The 17466-nt window shown below is 37.0% G+C and overlaps 2 protein-coding genes across 6 annotated transcripts in view; both read left to right on the top strand.

Moving 5' to 3' along the window:
- The window catches only part of pde10a (phosphodiesterase 10A), a 49907-nt gene extending 37892 nt beyond the window's left edge, over positions 1–12015 (top strand). For 4 of the 5 annotated variants that reach the window (XM_033979687.2, XM_033979689.2, XM_033979691.2 and 1 more), the window contains exons 8-22: positions 678–728; positions 1747–1805; positions 2015–2066; positions 2443–2585; positions 2665–2757; positions 3200–3386; positions 3942–4084; positions 4659–4742; positions 4814–4964; positions 5320–5475; positions 6074–6246; positions 7158–7269; positions 7451–7531; positions 8994–9082; positions 9796–12015. In XM_033979687.2, the coding sequence (XP_033835578.1) occupies positions 678–728; positions 1747–1805; positions 2015–2066; positions 2443–2585; positions 2665–2757; positions 3200–3386; positions 3942–4084; positions 4659–4742; positions 4814–4964; positions 5320–5475; positions 6074–6246; positions 7158–7269; positions 7451–7531; positions 8994–9082; positions 9796–9910 (1689 nt within the window). In that variant the 3' untranslated portion in view covers positions 9911–12015. Of the gene's footprint in view, positions 1–677; positions 729–1746; positions 1806–2014; positions 2067–2442; positions 2586–2664; positions 2758–3199; positions 3387–3941; positions 4085–4658; positions 4743–4813; positions 4965–5319; positions 5477–6073; positions 6247–7157; positions 7270–7450; positions 7532–8993; positions 9083–9795 lie in introns of all 5 variants that reach the window. The other variant, XM_055227182.1, reaches the window with a different exon arrangement.
- Positions 12016–13692: 1677 nt separating this feature from the next.
- Positions 13693–16894, top strand: LOC117382211 (uncharacterized protein C6orf118-like). Its single transcript, XM_055227493.1, has 9 exons — positions 13693–14292; positions 14805–14927; positions 15213–15263; positions 15591–15709; positions 15947–16008; positions 16221–16402; positions 16543–16596; positions 16697–16758; positions 16852–16894. Exons 1-9 carry the CDS (start codon positions 13693–13695, stop codon positions 16883–16885), a joined length of 1287 nt encoding a protein of 428 aa, XP_055083468.1. The 3' UTR covers positions 16886–16894.
- The last annotated feature ends 572 nt before the right edge of the window (positions 16895–17466 follow it).

The raw sequence follows: 17466 nt of genomic DNA, 5'->3' as shown, positions 1-17466 counted from the left end.
GGAATGAGTTTCCTCCACAGGGTGGCTGGGCGCTCCCTTGGAGATAGGGTGAAGAGCTCAGTTACACGGGAGGAGCTCGGACTAGAGCCATTGCTCCTCCGCGTCAAGAGGAGACAGCTGAGGTGGCTCCGACAGCCATTCTAGATGCCTCCTGGACGCCTCCCTGGGAAGGTGTTCCAGGCATGTCCCACCAGGAGGAGGCCCCGGAGAAGACCCAGGACACTCTGGAGGGACTGTGTTTCTCAGCTGGCCTGGGACTGCCTTGGGGTCCCACTGGAGGAGTTGGAGGATGTTTTTGGGGTGAGGGAAGGCTGGGAGTTCCTGCTGCCCCTGTGACGTGGCCCCAGATAAGAGGAAGAAAATGGATGGATAGATAGCAGAAAGAGGCTTTTTGTTTGTATGAAAGTGAGTCAGGCAATTTCCCAAACATTTTCTTTTTTTACTTATTTCTTGTTTTTTGGTCCTTGACTGCAGTGATTGAAAGTGATATCAAAAGTGATTAAAAGAAAATGTAATAGTGAAATTCTAGCAGGTGATGTGCATGGAGAGTGAAGGCTGTCCTTTGAAACACAAAAGTTGAAACTGTTGTGAATATACAGTGCAGATAAACACTTTTAAAAGCATTTGACTACAGAAAATAAATGCATGAATTATCTAACTGTGTTTTCCTCCTCCAGGTTGCAACAGCTAATCTAGCCTGGGCCTCAGTCGCTATTCATCAAGTACAGGTGAGAGACACACAGGTCCACCCCTCCCTCTGCCCCTCTCTGTAACAGTTACACTTAAGTCTGAGGAGGAGGTCTTATTTTGTTCTGTACCAACTTTGTTTGTACTGGTTCTGCTGGTGTTTTGTCAAAGGGAAATCCACTGTGTACAGGAACTGGGTCGTCACTGGGCCCAGTCCAATCAACTGAGCCATAGATTGAACAAACATGTCCCTGTGGATGTCATTACGGCCCCGTGCTGTTTTCATGTGTACCATAACAGCGCAGAGGAGGGCGTCCCACTGCAGCGCACCCACAGTGGACCTCTGAACTTCTGTGAGGGACAGTACAGTCTAAGTTGGCAAAACATGCACATGCCAGGGACAGCCATAAGTTTAGGAGCATAACTTTAACAATGTATCAGATAAACACCTATTTTCATTTATAAATGAAAATATGCCAAATTTAAATGATTTAAATGTGCACTTTGTAACTTTTCTAGGGAACTGCCTGCTTGTCTCCATGAGGATGTTATTTTTTTTGCTTGGAATTTTCCTCAATATGACATTAAAAACATATATCTTGCATTTATTCAATTACTGGTGTTTATTACAAAAAATGCAACTTGAAAAATGCATTCTTAGAGGGCCACCCTTTCCACAGATCTGACTTGCCTGGTTGTGCTCATCTCCATAGAGATGGGTTTAATGCTATACTGTGGATCATTCTAGGCAAAGAAATAAAATCTCTATGGAGACAAGCAGGTGACAGACGATCCATTAGAAAAGTTAATCATTCTAAAGTAATGCAACTTTTAGTTCAAACTATAACTATTTTTATTAAATACCACACCAATTTTTTTTTAAAGCATTTTTTGTAGATTACCTACACCTTTACTGTACTCTATATGTTGCTGTTTGTTGTTATTTGTCTGACAGATTATTTTTTATAACATTCATTGTCAGAAACTTAACTTCTATAGTGTTTATCTTGTATTTAAAAAATGAAAGCAAATTTTGTAATCTTTTGACCCTGTTGTCAGGTATGCAGAGGCCTCGCCAAACAGACAGAGTTCAATGACTTTCTACTTGATGTGTCAAAGTAAGAGTCTATTTACTTAATCTTAGTAAAAACAATTCAAACATGTTTTTGTGTTAGCATAAAAAAGTTTTAACCAGTAAAAGTTTAAGTTATTCCTCTGACAAATATAGCTTATTTTAGGAAACGTAGCATCATGTCCTGAATGTGTACCTCATCTGGGCTTCCCATTTGTCAAACATTTCAATGCCCCATTTCTTCTTTTCGCACAGAACATACTTTGATAACATTGTGGCAATAGATTCTCTACTTGAACATATTATGGTGAGTGTGATTCCTGTAAGTTTGTTTTCATTCACATTGTCTCCAGAGCTACACAGTTTATTTAATATATGTTTTAGTGCATTTAAGTAAATGCTAAAATATTTCAATGATCAAAATGTCTAAACATTTCTGACTCCTCATTGTTTATATGTATTCCTTTGCCTTGTGACTGTGTGTCATCCGTGGGTCATTCAAGTCATTGGGTTCATGTGAACTCTGGTGACATGTAGTTTAACTGTGTTTGTCCATGTTTACATGGCTCATTTACTAAATAGATTTGGAAATTAGGTGATGTTAAAATATGCCCTCTTTTGGCTATGTATCAACATGTATATGAAGCTACTATCGGTATTACAAGTATTTGTTGTTTTTTCAGATATATGCAAAAAACCTGGTAAATGCAGACAGGTGCGCGCTCTTCCAGGTAGACCACAACAACAAAGAACTGTACTCCGACCTCTTTGACATTGGGGAGGAGAAAGAAGGCAAACCTGTCTTTAGGAAAACCAAAGAAATTAGGTATGAAGTAGATCTGCATTGAAAGAGGAATCATTTCATCATTTATCTTTCATTGACTATACTTTCTTGCCCGTTACAGGTTTTCTATAGAGAAAGGGATAGCTGGTCAAGTAGCACGGACAGGGGAGGTTTTAAATATCCCAGATGCCTATGCAGATCCAAGGTTTAACCGGTAAACACACAGTTACATTTGAATAGTTCATTTCTTCATGTCATCTAAAATACAATCAGATACTCATAGATAGATATAGAATGAATTCATCTCACTGCAGGAATTCACTTGTTATAGCAGCTATTTAATACACAATTAAAGGTTTACAATGTAATTTTTGGGGCCACCCCTTGCATATCTTCATAAACATTTATTGAATAACTAGTGTTTTTACGGCAAAAAAAAAAAAACACTTCCATATTGTGAGCAGAGTCACCGATCCACAGATCTGACCTGTATCTTAGTCTTGTGGCGTTACTTGCTTGTCCCCATTGCAATACATTTAAAGATATCCTGAATGTGTGGAACATGAGACATCAGGCAAATAATTATTATAGTTAAGTTAAGAAATAGTAATGAATAGTAATAAATAAAAAAACATTTTCTACATCTTGTGTTTCAGGGAGGTGGATTTGAAGACTGGGTACACCACGCGTAACATCCTGTGCATGCCCATTGTGAGCCGTGGCACAGTGATCGGAGTGGTGCAGATGGTGAACAAACTGAGCGGAAGTGCCTTCACTAAAACTGACGAGAACAACTTTAAAATGTTTGCTGTCTTTTGTGCTTTGGCCTTACACTGTGCAAATGTGAGTCTCTTTAAATGCATGGATGTTACTTTTTTGTTACACACATATACCCTATCCATATGCTTCTATTGTCAATTGAAACAGAATATTCAGTTTTTTAAAGTTGTGCCATGTGTGTAAAATGGCACCTATAAACAGGACGCTGAAACATATTCTAATTTGGAATTTATTGCATAAAAAACAACCACCTCAACATCATAAACATTTTACACAGACCAAACACTGAGCCCCTGATGTAAAAGTAATTATATCCTTTGTAAGTTCTATCATGTACGACAAACACGTCACTGGTGGTTTTACAACTGAATGTTAATATTTTAAGTCTGCATTCAACCACTGGGCAGATTTACTGTATGTTTGGTGGTAGATTTACTCTAGGAAACACTCCTGTGTCTGCTCTGGGTCTGCTGTCATTTACGAGGGTCCAGTCCTTTTAGTTTGGGTACATGAAAAGATAAATAGACAGTTAAATGTTTGAAGTTGGCAAATAAAATAGGTGAAACTGTGTAAGTCAATGATAATACAAAATGTAATCTTCTTGTTCTGTTTTTGTAGATGTACCACAGAATCCGGCATTCTGAATGCATCTACAGAGTGACTATGGAGAAGTTGTCTTATCACAGCATCTGCACATCAGAGGAGGCCAAGACCCTCACGCAACTCAACCTCCCAGCTCCCATTTACAAAGAAATAGAAACGTGAGGAAAATCTGTTATATCATTGTTAGAGATAATTCAAGATTCTTTTTGTTAATTGATCACCCTGGATCATGAATATTTAGGTCACATTGTAAAAAATAAACAGGAGTAATTGCCAGCATTTTATAAGCAAAAATTTATTAATTAAATTAATTCATTTCAATGTTATCTCTACTTCAAAAAAGTTACCTAAATGTAAACAGTGTGAATGTTTTTTAGCTGGCTGTTTGAATCATCTTTATAATTCAGAAACTTTGATTTCATAAAGCTGGTCACACATTAAAGGAATGGTGATCTATGAGACAGTGTAAATTAAAGAAAATTAAGGATTTAATTGTTGTCTGGTCTTGGTGCCAGTAAGTATGAATAATCGTAAAAAATTGCAGATTCTCCTCATAATAGTTGCAACACTAAAATTTTATTATGTGACAGCTCTTTTTAGTACTTATAGTTATATGGACATTTCTTAAAATACTTTGTAACAATATAAAGCTAGGCCTAAGTTCAGTGGCCTGTCTCTCCTGTCTGCCCCTCCCAGGTGAGTGACTATACTAATTTTAGACTCCTTTTCCAGGTTCCACTTTGATATCAGTCCCTTTGAAGAGATTTGGCCTGCTGTGTTTATCTATATGGTTCATAATTCCTGTGGAAAAACTAGGTAACCAATAATTTATGTAAATTTTATTTTTATATGCCCTTTCTAATATTTTCTCTTTCTTTATGCCTCAGTTTCGAGTTAGAAAAATTGTGTAGGTTCACTATGTCTGTCCGCAAGAACTACCGTCGTGTGCCCTACCATAACTGGAAGCATGCGGTCACGGTAGCACACTGTATGTACGCCATCCTACAGAAAACTCCAGGGATTTTCACAGAGCTAGAGGTCAGTTTATAACTGAATCTCCAATACACACATTAAATAAATTAATACATTCGTTGCCTGGAATATTCGACAGTATGGTATTAAACTTATCCATCTTACATTTAGGTAATGACACATGTTTTGTGTTGCTTAAAAAAATACCTTGCATACCGCGCATTCTTATTGTTGGTTGGCTTGGCTCTCCACAGATCTGATCTGTAACTTGGCCTGGCTGCATTACCTACTTGTCTAAAAGAATTAAGTTTAATGTCATACTGTGAGACATTTTATAGAAAACAGTAACCAAGTAGATAGAGGAACCCTCCACTAAAATGTCACATAGCACACCTTAAAAGTGTCTTTTTTGTGTTTGCAGAAAAAGGGTTTATTAGTAGCCTGTCTGTGCCATGATCTTGATCACCGTGGTTACAGTAACACGTACCTGCAGAAGTTTGACCATCCTCTGGCTGCTCTGTACTCCACGTCCACTATGGAGCAGCATCACTTCTCGCAAACTGTCTCCATCCTGCAGGTACATCTCAATTATGTACACACAAATATACATTTACATTATAAGTTTTTATAGAAACTGTGACACCAGTCAGAGCCACTCAATGTTTTATAGCCCTACTATAGTACTTTTACTGTACTTACACTGTGTTGTATTTTACCATAATCTTTTTGGTGAAAACTGCGGAATGGCAGAGTGAATTTTGCAACAGATAAGAGTTTATTATGAGGAACCATAACTTCCTCCTTTTCATGAATGCAAAACTGGCCAAAGATTCTATTGTTGAGTGGCATCACCTTCTTCGGCAGACAGAGCTGTGAAGCTGGGAGGTGTGCCAGGCGTGGGCTCTGGATTTACTGCAATTTTTCTTAGAGGAGATTTGTGTCTCACCATACATGTAATACTCTTTTACACTGACCTCTTATCTCTGAATATGACATGAGAGAAAGTTTTGTTTTGATACAGGACTTCTGTTTCACTTGTACAAGAGTTATTTAAAATCTCCAGGTCATAGGGGATGTAGCTGACATTGGCTTTTCTGCCTTATTTTAGTCTAACCAGAACCTACGCCCCTTAAGTGGAGCTTTTGCTTTTTTATCGATCTCTTTGTTTCTCATAGCTGGAAGGGCACAATATTTTTTCCAACCTGAATTCCAGCGAGTACGAGCAGGTGTTGGAGATAATCCGAAAGGCCATCATCGCCACAGACCTCGCCCTTTACTTCAACAACCACCAGCAGCTGTCCGAGCTCCTGTCTGTGGGCGCTCTGGACCTCAACAACCACTCACACAGGTCAGACCATAGCACACACAAGTCAACATTATTACATTAAAGTTAAACTACCTGATGTTACTGCTGATGCCCGCAGTGCACTACCAACCCTACTTCTCAACTACAACGGCTCTTATACTTTTTTATGGAACATCTGTCACAAGATACAGAAATGCCCTTACTGTAAACTTACCAGATGCATTTCCACATCAATATTCAACAACCAACTGACTTATGAATGTCACTGCAGTAAAATTTGTAATGATACTTTTTAAAGGACGTTTCAAGTGCATTATCAGTATACGGTTGACTTAGCTACTTAGCAATGAATCTGTTTAAATGTGCACTGTGTAACTTAGTGTGGGTCTACCACCTGTTTGTCTCTATGGAGATGGTTTTGCATTACGTTGAATGTTCCACAGTATGGCATTTAACTTATTTACCTTTGTGTATTCAATTAACAGTGTTTTATTGCAAACAAAATATCTTGAAAAAACTGGATAACTTCATGATAGGTTTAATGTCATGTTATGGAACATTCTAGGTAAAGCAATAACATCTCCATGGAAACAAGCAGGTTGTGGACCTACCACCAGAAAGATTATATAGTGCACTTTTAATTTGTGGCAGAGGAAATGTTCTGTGTTATTCATGTTCTTGTTTGTAGGCCACTGCTTTGTCCTGTTTTAGACAGCCCCTTTCTGGGGTGCACCTGGTTTAGACCTGCTTCAGTCTTTTTTTTTACTTTGCTCCACTTGATGTTATAACATTTTGTGAGTAACTGTAATAAACTAGTTGATTATCACATGGTTTCCTACAAGGCAATCCCAGGCCAGATGAGTTGAATGTAGTTTTGTACAAAGTTGTTTAGCAGCGTCACACACAAACCTGGTTGACCACAAGGATTAAAGGAGTTTTTGCTCTTGCTGCAGGGACCGTGTGATTGGTCTGATGATGACAGCATGTGACCTGTGTTCTGTTACCAAGCAATGGCAAATCACACGACTCACCGCCAACGACATCTATGCAGAGTTCTGGGCCGAGGTACACTGGGAGACTGTTGCAGCTCAAATACTATTAGCGTCATACTCATGCCTCTAGTTATACGCTTAAACCTCCATTATTACTTGTTCAGACTAGAACTGACAACAATGAATAAGAAGTTAGCTTCTTGAGCTAAAAGTAGATTTTATTAAATTTTTCAAAATCTTCTGTTTTGCCTCAGGGAGATGAGATGAAGAAGATTGGGATCCAGCCAATACCCATGATGGACAGAGACAAGAAGGATGAGGTTCCCCAGGGCCAAGTAAGTGCAACATACACAGGTGTACACTATTAAGGAAGAATAAAAGTAACTTAATCCTAAATTTAAATTTGCAAATGTATAATAAAACTTTAAGGAAGAGATATAACCACTTTAAGTTCCACCATCACTACATGAAACACTATTTTTCCTACCACAATAAATTAATTAAAAAATAAAAACTTAAACTGAGAATTTTTGAGATCTGGAAATTGTTCAAATCAATCAAATATAACACAAAATGAAATAATAATAGAATGTTTTGTGATTTTGTGAATATTTAATCTTTGAAAGTTTTTTTTCTTGTCTAATTATAAAAAAAAAACAACATATATATATATATGGTTTGTTATGTTGTTGGCAAAACTCAGATCTTAATGAAATATTTGTAATTCAAGGAACTTTGCAGTGATTCTCATGTTAGTACACAAAAAAGTTTCACACATTGTGTTACGATATTATTTGTACATATGGAATTGGTGAGAAACCCAAAATCAGTAATAGTGCCCACACTCAATGTATCTGACCTAATAGCCATTTTAACTATAACATTATAAGGCATTATTGCCAGTGATTGATGATTATGTTCATTATTGCAGGGACTTTATTTTCCCTCAGAGATCAGAGTTCTAGGTCACATGATAATTGTAATTTATCATATGAACAGATTTTCTGAAATGCAATTTATTGACCTGGGGGCAGAACACTAAATAATCAATTATAACCTGGCACTCTCATAGAAATCCCCCAAACACCTTATTTTTTATCCAGGTCTATCTCATTACTCAGCACATGTGAAAGAACAACCCAGTACAACTATAATAAAAGCACCTATTTTAAATACCAGCTGGAGAGGAAGTTCCACCATCCTATTTGGGCCATTTTATGATATCAGTGTTATTTATTGTGCATTATTAACCAACAAGACACATTTGGAGCTCGCCAAAGGCTCCCAAAGTAAATTTGCCATAAATTGTTTCCCATAGGCTTTTGAAAAAATCAGCCATGACAGAATCTAACCATCTTTGAGATAACTAGTGTCCACAATGTGAAAAAAAAACACTTAAAACTTTGAATATGGCTAAATGATTTGAGTTTATAAAGTCTCAAACATTTCAAATAAAATGATAGATCTTGAGGTCATTAGATACAACAGCGGATTTGCCCCTGGCAAACTTTTTTTAGTCTATAGGTCTATGGAAAATATAAGTCTATAGGAAAACGAATGGGAAATGTACTTCTGGAGCATCAGTGGTAGTCACGATTAAACTCTTTAGGGCAACTCCAAATTTTGATAATTTATTTATTTTTATTTTTAAAATTGAATTTGTTGATATTAATTTACACACAGTTTTCTGATGTATTACACTTTTCTCAATATATTTATCATCATCATCATCATCATCATCATCTATTTTATTAAAATTCTTAAAACATTTTTTTCAATATATTTTTTTTTCTTTAGGTGGGATTTTACAATGCAGTTGCAATCCCATGTTACACAACATTAGCAGAGCTGTTTCCTCCGTCCGGTGCTCTTCTTAAAGCCTGCAAGTAAGTATTTTGTACTTCTTAGCTTAAGTCTATCCATATATACATTATTATTAAAATAATTGTGTTTTTATTGTGAGAGGCCTGAGAATACGTTTTTGAGCTGGTCTCGAGTGACCAGCAGCAACTAAAGGCCAGACTGATTTGATCTGATTGACAGGACCAGAGAAGGTTCACGTGCCAAAAATTCTTCTAAACTCAAACAAAACAAGCTTGCCACTGCACTGTAATCAAATAAAATACCAAAGTAGGCACAGGAATCATTGTTATCATCTACAGACAGACATTTGGCATTTATTTGTCAATTATATTATGGTCTTCTCATTATGATAATGGAGCATTGTTCTTTTGTTTACACAGATATGATATTGAACCCTAGTTTTAGCAGCCTGTTATGTGTTTTTTTTTCTGGGCACTTTAAAACAATTTAGAAAAGGCTTTTAAAATGTATACAAACTACACACTGTGAAGTAATAGATGAAAATTTAAATATTACTTTTCCATTGAGGCATTATAAAATAAATACCTGTGATATTGTGCCACTCTTATTTAATTCATTAAAAAAATCACATTTTCTTCAGTAAAGTTGTAATGTTGTTTTTTCATCTTGTTCAAGAAAGTAACTACAAGTTTCAATGGAAAAATAAAACAAAACATATAATACAAAATATTACAGTCAATCCAGATAAATACGTGCATATGTGTTGTGTGTGCAGGGAGAACCTGAGCCAATGGGAGAAGATTGCGAGTGGCGAGGCGGAGGACATAGTGGTGAAGGAGCCCAGTCGGTCGTCTGCTGGAGATTCAGGTCCCGTGAAGGTGGATAACTGACCCAAAGGACCCTTGCTGTGCCACCAAAGGAGTTTAAGCTGGACCCTGCTCCGAGCTGTGAAAAGGGCCGGTGTTAGCAGCAGATGACAAAGCTACATTCAAATTTGACTTTGAAAACACACAGTAACCTCATCAGGTGACGGAGGTGTCCACACAGATCCAGGGACTGACACGAGACTTCTGCAGCCCAGGAACTTATGTGGTGAAAGAGACTGGCTGTTATGATTTTATGTTGTTATATAATTTTGTTTTTATTTGAGCTGTATCTTTTGTGGTCTTGCATTTGAGAGGCCTTAACTCTGAACCTTTTACTGGCTTTTTAAATGGTACTGTTTGCCTTCTGTGGTAGGGTTATGGATCATAGCAGACTACTCCAGAAAGGTATTCCCAGTGACAGAAGGAATGTGTGGCAGAAACGCAGTGTGATGTGATGCCACCTTATTGAAAAGGTGAACGTGAGAATGTTTTTGTTACTTTTTAGCAAAAATCCTTTGCAGTACTTGAATAAAGACACACAAACTCTTGAAAGCTCTCACAGCCTATTTTTACAAAAATATGGGCAAACTGTGAGAGAAGTAAGATAATGTTCATACTTGTGAATGCAGTCACAAGAGAGTCACAATGTGCAGCCCATAGCATTGCCCCTGGTCCTATTGGCATTTCAAAACCTGCTGTGCACTATATCCACATGTGGTTAGTGAGATTTCCCCTAATTTAACAGCCTGAATATTCTATAGATGAAATACAAGCTAGAAAAACAATGCACAATTAGCTTCTGTTGGGATTTCTGTCTGACTGGACTGAAGAATAGTTTATCCACTGTCATAACATTTCCCGACTCAACTTTTGTCATTAATAATTTCACACTACAATCTGGGAGGAGCTGTGCCTTAGTTTCTCTCATTAATCAGTAATTATTTTGCCCTCATCAATTAAACAAGACGGACCACACAAGTTGGTGAAGATCTCAAACACCACATATTGTTACTAATGGAGAAGGCAAACATCAAGGAAAGGTGAAAATATTTAAATGCTTTAGAGATGTTTTTGTTGAAGCATTCGTCCACTCGCCTCTTTTCATTCAACAGAGAAGCCTCTTTGATCCAAGCCTGAAACGACATTTCAGCTCATATTTTCCCATAATGCTTCAGCTGTTAAATCAAAAAACATATTTGAGACTGTGGGACCTATCATGTTGGTGACTATTCAAAAATAAATGAATCCCACATGTACGGGACGCATCCAAGATCTTCCAAAAGACTTTTTTGCCTAAAACTGTCATTCCAGTGAACGTTGTCCAAGGCTGAAATTATCGCCAAAATGATTTGTTTTTATGACTGGTACTGTGGCCCTCCCCCTTTTGGTGTGAATGTAATTTAAATTTGACAAATGTTTTATTAAATGCAGATCTGTGGTGTTTTGGCATGTGAGTTAGTAAGTCATCAGTTGATACGATGCTTACTCTGTCTTACTTTCGGCAATTGCTTCCAGTAAGCTTCAACCAAGAGCAACAATTAGCATGCACCTAATATGAAATGGATATATACTTTTGCATATATAATAGGTGTATTCTGTGTACAATCTAGAGTTGTGTTTGTATGGACATATTGCTCTTATGGTGCTAAACTGAGTGGCAGTTTCATGCACTTTTTGACAGGTGTGTGTTCACTGTGTGTGTCTGTGAGTGACTGGCCCCTGCACCTCTGTCCTGCCTCGACTCCCCCTCCCCACCTCCCACACCCCTGTTCCAAATGAGAACTGAGAACACTGCACTGTCCCTCGACTCTACAGCACCAGTTATATCCCATTGTCTGCACTATGTTTAGCTTATAATCTTTATCCTTAATATTATTGATGATTATTATATTATTGCTATTATTACTATTGTTATTTTCTTAATTAGAGTTAAATTTAAATTAACTTATATTTTTATACAAAGAAAAATAAAGTTGGCCTTTTTGTTTTGTACAAAGTAAACATTAAGATAAACAAAATGGTCTAGACAAGTTACTGTTACCCAGAATAACTAAGGAATGTCTAAACTGTAAATGTATGAGCAGTAGCCAAATGAATTTTATTAAATACATTAAAAATTACATAATTTCTCTGTGTTTTTATTACAAGTCTTATGTCTTATCATGTCAAACACTGGTGGAAACATGAACATTTAAATTAACTTTATTGAATAAGATAAACTTACAACCAGGTGCCAAAGATTTAAGTTACTCAGTAGCTGTCTGCTCACATACCAATTCTGGTCTGCTCCACAAAGTCATAATTAGGCCTATTTGGCCTAATTGGATACAAACAACCTTTCTGGGTAGATCTTTCTGATAACTTAAATTCTCCTTAGAAGTCTTTAATCCTTTAATGTATGGCCATTGGCCATTGGCAACCTTTTCTGAAATAAACAATTTTTTTAGTTATGGGGAATTTTTCACATTTTTATCTACACAAACAAATGTAATGTAATGTAAATATTGAAGAAAACGAGTAGGTTTCAAAGAGTCTAACTTAGATTTTGACCTCCATTTGACATGCGCAATTCAGGTTCCCCAGATTCACTTTTATATAGGCCTTTGTAGACTGAGTGCGGACGACTTCATTATGGACCATCGGTTATGTATGTTTAAGTAGTCGACCTCACCATGAACCCTTTGCAAAAAACAAAAAACAAAACAAAAACAAACACACAAACAAAACACCAATCTACTGCCCGTGTGGATTTTATCTTCTTATATGTGGTTGTGTTTAGTGTTTTTTCGCAGAGGTTCAATGAACGTGACGCGACGCAAACATTACGCACGGCGGTAACCATGGCGACCTTGAACACAGCAGTGGAACAGGGCACGTTCTGGCACGTTCTGGTACGTTCTGGCACGTTCTGACACGTCCACAGAGGGTCCACAGTCTGCAGGTAAGAAGTTTGGACGATTGGATTTGCGTTCATTTTAAGACGATTCGTTTTTATACTTTTCAAACACTTTTAAAAATGATTATGTCACTGAAAATAAATAACGACGGACCCCATAGTCTGCTGCTCCCGCAAAGTTACAGAGCGCACATTTTGTGTTGCCTGTTTTTTAAAAAAAAGTTGCGAGCAGCATTGTTTGTCGTTAGTATTTTGGATTAATCAGTATAATATTTCAGCTATTAGCTATCTATTTAGTCCAAAAGTTGTGTCTTACAATATTGGAAATGTAGTTAGTGTAATTTACCATACACTAACACACTAACAGATATATTAGGGGTATTCAGGACTAAACTATAACATGGTCCTCAGCTATCAACCATAATATTGATCTAAAATGGATTACAATCAGCATCCACTAACTTCCTGTTCAATATTGCAAAAATTACAGGCCTCGCTTCTTCCTACTGGTATTTTACTGTAACAAGCAGCAGATTTTAATAACTTATTTTGTTGTTGTTGTTGTGTTTGTTTTTGTTTTTGGTTTTTTTTGAGAAATGGCTGTTTAACATTTTTCAACTCTACATGCATGACCCGGAGTCAAATTTTTTAATATACAGAGGAGCAGGTGGGGATAGAGGGCCGATGAAAACAGGCATTTTCTAAGCAGTCAAGGCTCAAATGTTTGGACAATACAGGATTGCTCAAACATGAATAAATTTATCAAAATAAAAGAAAGGGAACACCATTAACACACATCATAAAAGTCAATTTTGCACCTTTAATTTCCGTTAGGTAACATTTAGGTACATTTTGTGAATACATTTGGAGTCCTCCTTCCTCTAACTTTTATTTTGTTCTTATAGGCATCATGTCCATCAGGCCCACTAAACCAAAGCCGGGTCCTTTTGGGAGGGACATCCACAGGCTGCTCCAGGCTGCAGAGGCAGGTCACAGGGCTGACATCTTGACCTATTCCTCTGGGCATCTGGGGCCCCGCAGTCTTGTCCTGAACCAACCACACCAAGAAACAAAGCAGCCATTTTGGGCTACGTTCGAAAAACACAGGGAAACTCCAAAATCTTTAACTCCCCGAAAAAAGCAGACAAAGGCTGTGAAGAATAACATGAAAGAATATTTGGCAGAGGTTATGGCAGATTTTACGTCACTTACTCTAGAGCAGACTTCGGCCTTAGATCACCCCAATGACTCCTCTTTTGATGCTGTCCCAAGAGTAGATACATGTTTAAATAACTCGCTTCCCTGCATGAGAAAGCCCCTGCCCAAAATCCAGCCAAAATCTGCTCCTCACAAAAAGTCAGAAAACACATCCAAACTGAGAGGCAGACAGTCTGAAAGCGACAAAGGCCTGAGTAAGAAAGATCAGACACAAAATTCTCAAGAGCTTGTCAAGCACGGTGTTTGGATCGGGACAAACGCTGCAGATCTGCATGAGAAAAAACTAGAAACAGTAAGTGGGAAAAAAGTGTTCGTGGGTGTTCTTTTGTAACAAATGATGTGGTCTGGCCTGTTTAATTGATTGATTTTGATTACTCATAAAAGACTAATGACTCCTTCTATTTCTACTACATAACATTATACTCAAGAGAAATCAAAGTTTGGGGTTGTGGGCACTACAACTTGTTTCTCATAGCAACCCTTTTTACCAGTGAATACGTTGGCTACCCAAACATTCTTCTCCAGCCTCACAAACTACTGTCTTATAAGCAAAAATAAAATTGTTTTATATAGTTAATAAAGATGTAATAAGCTGTAATAATTTTAAAATTCTAGATAGAACCAGAAGAACCTGTTACCACGTCATCCTTTTCAATATAACTCAGGATACAATCCTATTTGATTGTATAGTATACAAAATACTACATAATATATATATATATATATATATATTTAGATATACAGCTAGATATAGATAGATTATATAATGTGCAGTTGATTGTCTGTGTGCTGTGTCACTGACAGGAGCTGCAGAAGCTGTCATCCCCTCGCTGGCCCTGTAGAGACCGCCTCGGAGTGTTCAGTGACGTCTTTGGTGATGTGTGTGAAAGCTCGACTGTATTTGGACGCATCCTGAGGGAAATTAAGGTTTTTCCATATCCTCCGCTCTCACTAACACATTTTTAGCGAGTGTCATTAGAAGTATTAGAGCCGAGGTGATTGAGTCCCTCGTGCAGCAAACTGAAGTAGAGCAGCCAATGAAAAGCTAGTCGTACTACGTCAGCCAAGGCCCCTGGTTCCATTAGGCCCATTCACACGAGCATGGGGTCCTCCAAGGTTAAGTTTTGCATGCTATTGTGTCATTCACAACTTTTATATGCAAATGATGTCATGATTGTAAGCTAAACTCATGTGCTAATGTTTTTCTCCTAGAATGACTATGACCAGTACGCCAACCATATGATGTCCATACTTGAAAAAATGGTAAATTTATTGGGATCTGTTTATTTATTTTTAAATTAAAGGTGTACTATGTCACGTTTTCTGATAGAAGACATGCCACCTGTTTTTCACCTTGGAGCTACTATTACTTTGTCTGGAATGTTCCACAGTATGGAATTTAACTGATCTTTCTTATCTATCAAAAGTTACAGGTACATTGTGCATCTTTAATTTTTTTGTATATAAATTTACATTTTTAGCATTACAGCTGCAAAAAACATCTTCATCAAACAATGCCTCCATAATGATTTGATATTATCTTTGTTTGTTAAAAATCACACTTTAAGTTTTATTTATTTTATTACTCAGCCCTCTCAACACTCACTCAAGCGTCCAGGCACAGCGCCCACAGGAGACCTGGAAGCCAAAAAGAAGGAGGTCCACTTATTGGAACAGGAAGCCAGAGAAGCACTAGAGGAAAACAAAAGGTACTTTAAGAATTAGCCAAATCTGTGTTGTTATTTGAACAAGGAGATTAATAGCACTATACAGTCCAGTACTATCCAGTAATATATACACGCATTACATTCACCACAGCTTACACTTTCACAATTCTGCACTGATCTTTTTTTGAACTAAAACTAATTAATTGCCCTAAAATGTAAATGAATGAAAATCATAAATTGAAAACTATGGAGTTCATTGCTTTACTGCCTTTTTCCCAGACTGAAAGCAGAGTTACAGACCATCTTAGAAAACTCATGCCCAGAAGACAAAACCATAAATGGTATGTTGATATTTGAATAATTATATACACATAGACTCTATGTGCTGACCCTGTAGGAAATGGCACATGTTTAAACTAAATAATATATTCCTTGAGAAGACAGACTGAACAAAAGCTTACATTGTCAAACCAACCTTTTATTGATGATTTTAACCCTCCAGCATCATCATTAATCCACAAATTACTTGTATTTTATGTTAATGTGTTTGCAGATACTCCTTTGTCTGAGTGGGACAGTGAGAACGCCAATGGCTGCGATACTACCGTTCAGTCCAAGAGGCGTCAAGTGTCCCGAGTTTGGACAGAGATCCAAAAGCTGGAGGGGGAGCTTCAAGACAAACTGGTTTCTACTGACATAACCACAGCCATTGAAAAACAAATTAGAGCCCTCAAGGTACAGAAAGATAAACTCTCTTATCTTCAGTATGCCACTTACAGCTATGCTAAGTCAAGATAGGAAAAAGTACAGCATATCTATATAGCTTTAGGTTATATATTGAATTATAATACAGGCACAATTTGTTATGATCTCAGACAGAGATAATGAAGCTGATGGTCTCAAATAACCAGCTAGAGATCACCAATAAGGCAAGAAATTGTGTTTCTGTAACTTTTATACAATCATATATTTATTTATTATTGGTCTCTTTCATGTTGCAAAGTCAGTCATTACAGCTTTTGATTTTAGGACCTTGAGGATAAAATCAACACCATTTTGCAGCAAGAGAAGATAAGCAAAGCCATCAGACAGTAAGTTTTGGTTGTATATTTGTAGTCATTATTTGTTTATTTTTCAGTTTGTGAATAATTACTTACTAATGATCCCATATGTTTTGTTGCAAGGATACTATGGAGTGAAATTAAGCCAAACCTGTGAAAACCTGTGATTAAAAGTTGGCTGGATATATCAGCAGAAGCAATCATACCATAGGAGGTTTGACATAACTAAGACACAAAAGTCTGCATGAAATAAAACTATATATTATTTCAATTATTCTTTTTTTTGTGTGTGTGACAATCTCTGTGATGTTTTGCTGCTCATCCAAGCTGCTTCTTCAGTTCTGGTCAGATTGCTGGTGGACACTGCCTTATATCTATCAGAAAGATATAAGGCAGCACTATATTTATTGTACATACCTTCTTGGGATGCTTTGCAGTGAAATGCAGTTAATGTTTTTAACACAAGAGGGCGGCATTGTCATACTAGAAAACCTGTAGGTAAGACTTTTAAATTAGGTAAATTTATTAAATATCCTATACTAATTTTCAAGTATGATTATTTTCATTTGTTTTTTAGCATACAGTTGAACATATTGGTTACTTACTCTAACCACTGTCAATGCCACAAGTCTGGGCTCTATTTGCATATCAATCCTATTTTTGTGATAATTATGATGAGGTTTTGTGCATACAGACATTGATTAGATGAGTCCAACACGACAACTCTTTCCTCTTTCG

The sequence above is a fragment of the Periophthalmus magnuspinnatus genome, chromosome 15, assembly GCF_009829125.3.
Source record: "Periophthalmus magnuspinnatus isolate fPerMag1 chromosome 15, fPerMag1.2.pri, whole genome shotgun sequence".
Classification (NCBI taxonomy): Eukaryota; Metazoa; Chordata; class Actinopteri; order Gobiiformes; family Gobiidae; genus Periophthalmus; species Periophthalmus magnuspinnatus.
Note: the sequence above shows the minus strand (reverse complement) of the source record. Positions and strands in the feature narration are given on the sequence as shown.

What these genes read in the sequence shown, in the direction of transcription:
- LOC117382211 (XM_055227493.1), top strand. Translation starts at nt 13,693, where the DNA reads ATGTCCATCAGGCCCACTAAACCAAAGCCGGGTCCTTTTGGGAGGGAC. An exon ending in TGTCCATACTTGAAAAAATG is followed by an intron (nt 15,264 to 15,590) that starts GTAAATTTATTG and finishes TTTATTACTCAG; the next exon opens with CCCTCTCAACACTCACTCAA. An exon ending in AACAAATTAGAGCCCTCAAG is followed by an intron (nt 16,403 to 16,542) that starts GTACAGAAAGAT and finishes TTATGATCTCAG; the next exon opens with ACAGAGATAATGAAGCTGAT.